General features: G+C 42.0%; 1 protein-coding gene across 1 annotated transcript in view; it reads left to right on the plus strand.

Annotated features, from left to right (window-relative positions):
• The window catches only part of GRIP1 (glutamate receptor interacting protein 1), a 193,035-nt gene that overhangs the window by 148,754 nt on the left and 36,110 nt on the right, over nt 1–8,171 (plus strand). The window contains exons 17-19 of the mRNA XM_035002883.1: nt 2,757–2,901; nt 4,995–5,134; nt 5,287–5,481. Of these exons, the coding sequence (XP_034858774.1) occupies nt 2,757–2,901; nt 4,995–5,134; nt 5,287–5,481 (480 nt within the window). The remainder of the gene's footprint in view (nt 1–2,756; nt 2,902–4,994; nt 5,135–5,286; nt 5,482–8,171) is intronic.

Raw genomic sequence — 8,171 nt, forward strand, 5'->3', positions numbered from 1 at the left:
ATAGATAGATAGATAGATAGATAGATAGATAGATAGATAGATAGATAGATTTTTATAAAGTTGATTTTAATTTGGGTCCAAAAAGATCTACTCCATTGCTTTTGGTTGTAATGTCTCTTAAATTTTCCCTTTCTAGTTTTTGTTTCTGAGAATTTGTTTGTTGAAGAAGTCAGAAATCAGCTTCTATTTCTGTCATAATTTAAATACAGCATCATTTATTCCTGTTTCCATCACAACGTTGTAACAGGAACGTGTTCTTCCTCATTCAAGTACTGCCATTTTTAAATTTTTATTTATTTGCATCCCCATCACTATTTAAACTCATTGAGTGCCTTAAGAATTGCCTTCTTGTTATTGTGAGGCCTCAGCTGCCTGACTGAAAATGTCCCCACCTAAAGTGATCTTAAACCCATTCACTCCTTTTCTGCTGTTAATTCGTCATCTTTGCGATGCAAATTGCAAAATGGTCAAAAAATAACCCCGGGCATTCACTCTGGGTTGCCTAAAGAATGAGCAAACTAGAACCAGTTTCTCCACCTTCTCCCAGTAGACCAGTGTTTATTTTCGTCTGGACTGATGTTTCAACCGAAACTTCCCACAGGCTCCTGGGTTCTGGGTGGCTGGGTTCCAGGTACTGGACAGCTGTTATTTCCCACAACTCGCATAAAGAGCTGATGGCCAAACCCAGAATGCTTGGTGTCCATTGACAAGGTCATGCTCCTGCTTGCCCTGTAAGGGAGAACAATGAAGGGCCAAGGTCTTTCCACGGGCATAAACACCCACCCTGAACGGCCAGCAGAGTGCCCAGTGGCAACTAATATTTATGCCAAGGTCTACTAATCAAATGACTCGCCTAGAATTTTATCCAGAATATAGTAGGTGGTACAGTCTAAAAAAGTACATGTAATCTGTCCGACAGTACCCTATCCATTTATATCAAAGCCAGCTCTGAAGGGTGATGATAATAGTGTAGAAAAATTTGGACTTTTGACCTCTGTCTCCATACTGCTCTGTATCCTTGCATCCCTGGGCCTCTCACAGCAGCTCCTTAGTAGATTATCATCACCTTGTTGGCCATCACTTAATTAGAAACCTGTAACATAATAAAATTAAATTAAATTTAAAGAAAAAAGAAACCTGTAAGAAGTTTGTGAACCATCAAACAGAGGTATCGAAGCTCAATGTGGAGGATTCTCAGCTGTCAATATAAATTTGAGTGTAGGGGCGCCGGGGTGGCATCCTCGGGCATCTGACTGGGTTTCAGCTAGCATCATGGTCTCGGGGTCGTGAGATGGGTCCCTGTGTTGGGGGGGCGGTGTTCCTTCCCCACTCTCATGCGCTCTCTCTCTCTCAAATAAATAAATAAAATCTTAAAAAATATATGTCTATGTATATATTTGAGTGTAATACTGACTATTTTTATATCATAAGAGGTTGATTTAAGCATTACAGTGTATGGTAGACGGTCTTTAATTCTCTATATGTGGAGCTTATTAGGAGTAGAGCATTGAGGAAGGAGAAGTGACGGGTACATTCCAGAAGTCCCGATCTATGGCAGAAATGAAGTAAATGCTGGTAGGAGAGGACACATCACTTCCTATATTACTCTGTAGACCTTTCATTTTATGTTCATTGTAATTGTTCACCATACACACAGATAGTTGAATTGTTAATTCAAGTTTTTCTTTTCCTCCTTATTTCAGGGTTTCATGTCATAAATGAACAGCTGCTCGTTGCAGAAATGTGACTGTGTTAACATTTAGCTATGATACAGTCTGACTGTAAAAGCTGACTGTTTTGTCTAGCTACTGGACCATTTCATTGTATCCTTAGGTGCAGAAATGAAACAGCTTCCTAACCATTCACAGCTCCCGGGCTCAAGGAATAAAACAAGAAATGCTCAAGAACTTTAAGCATGTCATAAGCAAATACAACACTCTGAAGTCTGAGACTGCATATTTGTAATCCTGACACAGTCGAAAAACCCAACCATGCCGAAGGTGTCCCGTGCGGGCCAGTGATTTAGTCAGACCGCGTTAACAGACGATTCCCTTCATACCAATGTTAAATAGTGAAAATTAGTTCATGACAGTGTGGCAGCCTGGTGTAGTCTCCTGAAACATAATTGACATGGCTCTTCCTCTCTAGAACAGAGGAGAGAGAACCATTCAAACCTGTACTTCAATATCTGGGAATTCATCCATAGGACTGACGTTTTAAGATACAATCAGTGGTATAATGTGCAAGGGATTCTAGAGTTCCAAGCCAACTTCTCTAAGCCCCACTTAACATATATGCTAAAGTTTGCTCCAACCCTGAGTAAAATCTTCTCTATATTGAAAGATAGCTACTTGTGAAGGCCTGGAAATAGGAATGGTCTGGCCCAGTCTCTGTCACTGCATGACTCTCTCCTCCCACAGGTATTTAGGGCGCACTTAGGAAGTGCTGGGCAAGCCCTGTGCGAGGTACGGACACAGGCTAAAGGGCTTGTGGCACCAGCTAGATGGATCACTCACTGATTTAAAACATAGGTCATTAGGCAGTGAGCCCCTCGCCTAACACTAAGGACGACCACATCCCTGTATTAGAATGTAATATCTTACCAAGAGAATCTACTTCCCCAAATAATTATTTCCTGAGACATGATGCTTTAATGATGATGTCCTGAGTTTCTTATTTTATGTATGAATATATGTGTCTTATTACTTTGCTTTTTTCCAAAGAAACCAGTTATGACTCCTTGGCATTTATTGCAGATGAGCAAGAAAGTTCCGGAGCAATTATTTACACTGTGGAGCTTAAGCGCTATGGGGGACCCCTTGGCATCACAATTTCAGGAACTGAAGAGCCGTTTGATCCTATAATCATTTCAAGCCTCACTAAAGGAGGATTAGCCGAAAGGTAAAATTTTAAGAAACTGCTACAATTACCTGTGTCTGAGATGGGTTTCCTTCCTCACAGCTGCGTAGAAACATGCTTCCCTCTCCTGCTTGGTTACCTGTTAACTTTTTCACATCTGCACAAAGGATTGATCCTAGAGCTTGAGAACTCTCAGGCAGAGGTCGGACTTGACTCTGAGGGGCATCTTACAGGCGGTAAAAGACGTCATGGGCTTAGTGTTGATGTTACTCTCTGGAAATGTATACACTTGACCATAGTGGACTGGAGGTGGATTTATATCATGTCCATTTTGAGAGGAGGAGACTGAAGTTCAGGGAGGTTAAAAGCCTTGTCCAGTCCAATTCAGCAAACATTTACCAAGCCTGTATTACCTGACAGTTACTGGGCTTGGCCGCTGTGTTTTCCAAAGAAGATGATACAGGCTTTATCTTCAAAGATTTGGGGAAATAAAGTGCAGTGACCCATCTTCATAATGTCTTGTAATTTAGAATGTCCATTTGTTCTTTTGGCGAAGATGCACACCCACCCCTAGCCCCCGTTAAATTGCATTTCTCTCTGAGACATGTTGTGGTGCATATTCCAAACCTTTCCTCCAGTAATCTAGCTCAGGAATGCACGCACATCATTCATGCTGACACAGATAATGGTTTGTGAAATAGAGATGTAGCACTGCAGAATCTTGGAACTGCAAGGCACCTTGGAAGTCAGCTCATCCAAGATCTTCATCTGGCGGGTGAGGGCACTGAGGCAGCCCAGAAAGGGTTACCCTGTTGGGATGTCATACTGTGATATTAACAGAGACACCTATGATGTGGTATTCTTCAGATGCTCTCCTTTCCTAGCTTCCTCTGTTGGAGAGACAGTCCTAGGTATCTCTGTTAGGGAGACAGCAAGAAAAGTTTAATGTAATTGGTCAAGTGTTCTCTGGCTTACAACATAGATATTTCCTAAACTGGAGATCCTTTATGAAAGAATGAAGTGATCTTTTGTTTCCAAAGAAAAAACATTCTTTGAGAGTAGATGCACAGGTGGACTCGTTAAGCAGTCGCTCATAACCTGTGTGATCCCATGTCACCTCTGTTACCCCAGTTGCTGCTGCCTGCCACCCCAGAAGCGAGCTGTGGTCAGCGCACTCAGCCACAGGCAGCCTGTGAGCTGGGCTCATCCCCTCACTCACTGTCCTTAAACTGAGCCAGAACAACAGGAGGCTGGTGCTTGGGACTCCCACTCTACAGCCTGTAACCCAGTGGGAGAGATCTGAGTTTTTAGACCATCCCTGAGTTTGAATGCTTATGAATCTACTACTGCCCCACCAAATGCTTCCAAAGATGGATATGGTGAACATCAAAATTATAAATTCCAATCTGCCTGCTCCGAATTGGGTGAGGATGGAAAGAGAAGAGACAAGGCCAAAGGTTCATTAGTTCATTGATCAATAAATTTCAAGCAGCGGGCTGAGCCCTTTACCTATGTTTTCCTATTTAATGCTCAGGGCTCCCCTGAGAAATGATTATCCCCATTGTAGAGAGGTTAGAATAAGATATCCAGGTCACACAACTCGAGAGTGGCAGAGTTGGATTAAAATGTAGCACGAATTGATTCTTGAATTCAGCCTTTTCAATCCTTAGAATTACAACAGAGGGACCCTGACACACCAGCGTCTGATGGAGGTCCCCATCTCTCTGAGCCTCACTTCTGGTGAGCTGGGGTAATGATTGTGTTCAACCTTTTAGATCTGCAAAAAGAAGGAATGCTCCATACTGAATATCACTGCTCTTATTGTCCAACATGGTTTATTTCCTTGGGATTTTTAAGAGGGTTACCAAATGACCCAACTTTCTCAGAATTTAAAAAGCATGCAGGTCCATTTTACATCCTAATTAAAACAGTTTTTCTAATTTTACTTGAAACTAAAAAGTTATTCACAACAGATGCAGTTATCTTGTAACATTGCCCAGGAGAGAGCGAGAAGTGGCTTCTAGAGACCGTTGCCAAGCCTTTATTACTATGAATATATAAAGCATGGCAGGGAATTTATATTCAGTGGCACACAGGGGTTTTTATACCTTTCCTATTACTATTTGGTGTTTCAGAACTGGCGCGATCCACATAGGAGACCGAATCCTGGCTATCAATAGCAGCAGCTTGAAAGGAAAGCCTCTGAGTGAAGCCATTCATTTGTTACAGATGGCAGGAGAGACTGTCACCTTGAAAATTAAGAAACAGACAGATGGTGAGTGGGTCGAGAGCCACAGTTACGGATTTTCAGTGCATTTCTGTCCCTCTGTGTGTCTTTCTAGGGAAATGACTCTCCAGAGAGAGTACTGGAATATCTTCTTATTGAAATTTACTCTCAGACTTAAACTCCTTCCTCTGTCTTTAAAGCCCAGTCAGCATCAAGTCCCAAGAAATTCCCCATTGCTAGCCACCTGAGTGACCTGGGAGATGTGGAGGAGGACCCGTCTGCAGCACAGAAGCCGGGCAAGCTCCCCGACACATACCCGCCCACTGTGCCCAGCGTGGACAGTGCAGTGGACTCATGGGACAGCTCTGGAATAGACGCCAGCTATGGGAACCAAGGTATGTCCGAGCGTTGGGGAACAGAGGGCTTACTGTTGAAGCCTGTGTTCCTCAAAGATCTATCTTCTGCTCTTTGGGGAAAAAAAAAAATCTTTGTTTATTTTACCTGTGTCTGCTTCAGGGCAACCAGATGGAACACACTGAATATGGTAGGCTTGCATTTTCTCCTCCTTAATACCGATAAGTCATGAACATTCATCAAACGCTAACAAGCCCCCATTAGGTCCACTGATGTCTGAGTGTTCAATTCAGAGCTTGTCCTTCATGCTTAGATTAATATGAGGCAAACCATACAATAAAGTGGTTCACTGAAGACAGGCCCCATTCTTACTTTTTTAAGCAGGCGTTCCACAAAGATGGATTGGGGAGTGCTGAAGGTGTGCTTTAAGAGATGAGCCGATGATTTGTGGCCCCATTTATTCCTGCCTCCTCCTGACTTTTAATAGACACTTACACAGGTTTCCTGAATACCCACTGTGCGAGAGTTGTGACCACAATATATAAAAGTATATAGTAGATTTTTCTTCACGGGCATCAGCTTCACGTGAAGTATAACCTACATTAGAAGTTAAACCTCACTCACAGAATGTAAACACACAAAAAGTGTTAGACTGGATACAGACTCACAAACTAAAAGCTTCTTTTAAACATCTGTTTCTTTCCAATGATACGTAGCATGAAAAGAGAAGTGTGTCAAAAATTCTTTGTATTTCTCCTATATGGGATTGAGATATGATTGCCCCCATCGGGATCTCTGTTGAAAATATCCCTCAAGAAAAGGATGTTTCAGATTGCCCCTGCAGTGCCTAGAGAATATTTGAATTCCAGGTCAAGCCACAGCCACTTGCCTACTTGAAGGTGGACAGACTGGGCGGGAGTGTTTCGTTTTGTTTTTTAAAGATTTTATTTATTTATTTGACAGAGAGAGAGACAGCGAGAGAGGGAACACAAGCAGGGGAAGTGGGAGAGGGAGAAGCAGGCTTCCTTCGAGCAGGGAGCCTGATGCTGGGCTCAATCCCAACACCCTGGGATCATGACCTGAACCAAAGGCAGACGCTTAACAACTGAGCCACCCAGGCGCCCCTGGGCAGGAGTATTGACTGGGGCGTCCTGGCCATCTTCACATGTGCTGAAAGCTGTAGGTGGGCCACTAGCTACACAGAGGAATTTATTTGGAAGCAAGATATAACAGATACACCTTAAAGACGACGGCGTAAAGCCTTACAAATGCTCATAATCCCTTAGACCTTGCAATTCCATTTCTAGGACTTTATCCTAAGGAATAATTATATCAGAGACAGACAAAGATGTTGTTTTAGGCATTGTTTACAATGTCTAAATATTAGTGAAAAGTATCAAGTGATAGGGAATTAAATAAATTTAGGGAATCTATACACACACACACACACAGGGTTTACCTTCTCTTTTTTTGCCTGGTATAAATTCCAGCCTCCAAATCCCTTTTCTGCTCTGATTTAAGTTAGTCAGAGAATAAAATACGTAAACCAAGAGTTGAGAACACATGTTTGGGTGCCAGGGTTTCTTTGTAACTTAGTTAACTGCTTTTTAGGAGGGTCTGTAACCAGTTCGCTCTCTTCCTGGTTCTGCTCGTTTTCTTCTCTCAGCTTACCTTTGCCTAGGTCACTCTTGTCAAGTTCCATGAAGAGGGGAGGACAAAGAAAAGGAATATTTCAAAATCGTTGAGTGGTTACTTGTTAGAGATGATAGTGGAGTTCAGTGGAGAAAATAGTTTGAAGACCCAAAATAGAATTGGAGATTTTATTTATCTGGCAATTAATTTTTCCAAGTCATAATACCTTGTGACAAATTAGCTATGCCACCAATAACTTATGTATTAATTTCTCATTGATCAAATTCTTGATTTCTCATTGCCCGTGAGTTGATGAGCCACCAAAGGTCTCTGATAAAGGACAGAAGTCAAATTCTATCAGAGTAGACTCCGAGGTTTGTTTATTAATGTGCTTGCTTATTTATTGTTTCTTAATATGGAGACTCTCTTGTTACACAGATTTTTTTGTAAGGATGTTACTGATTTTAATGAGTTCTGCCCATAAGGTAATCTGTAAGAACTTAGCTACTCTCAGGGCTGCCTGTCTGGCTTAGTCAGTGGAGCGAGCTACACTTGATCTTGGGGTCATGAGTTCGAGCCCCACATTGAGTGTAGAGAATACTTAAAATGAATGAATACATTTAAAAACTAAAAAAATAATTTGAAAAAAAGAACTTAGCTCCTCTGTCCTTTTACACCATAGGATGAGGACCCTGATTAGCATACTAAATATAGAGCCTTTCCTACATGAATAAAAAATGAAGAACCATTTATTATTCGTGAAGCTTTTGAAAATTTGAATTCCTAGACAGAGACTAGTAGTCATAATAATATTAAATTGGGCATCAATAAGTTAGAAATCTTCATGAGGTTAAAGAGAGAAGATGGCAATTGCGAGCGAATCACGTCCTCCAAGACGAAAACGCAGTAACAATACTTCATATTTGTAAAACAGCACTTCCCAAGCACTCATCTCAGGTCTCATAAGGAACGTGGACGACGAAAGGCTGGTTGATCACAGGCTCTCAGTGTTAGCAGAGCATTTTGAAGTCAGCTCGTGTGCGGACCCGAGTGCCCATGGTGACCAGGTGCTCCCTGAGGGCTGAGGCAGATCTCCCAA

This window comes from Mirounga leonina, unplaced genomic scaffold, assembly GCF_011800145.1.
Source record: "Mirounga leonina isolate KUSES-001 unplaced genomic scaffold, KU_Mleo_1.0 Mir_126, whole genome shotgun sequence".
Classification (NCBI taxonomy): domain Eukaryota; kingdom Metazoa; phylum Chordata; class Mammalia; order Carnivora; family Phocidae; genus Mirounga; species Mirounga leonina.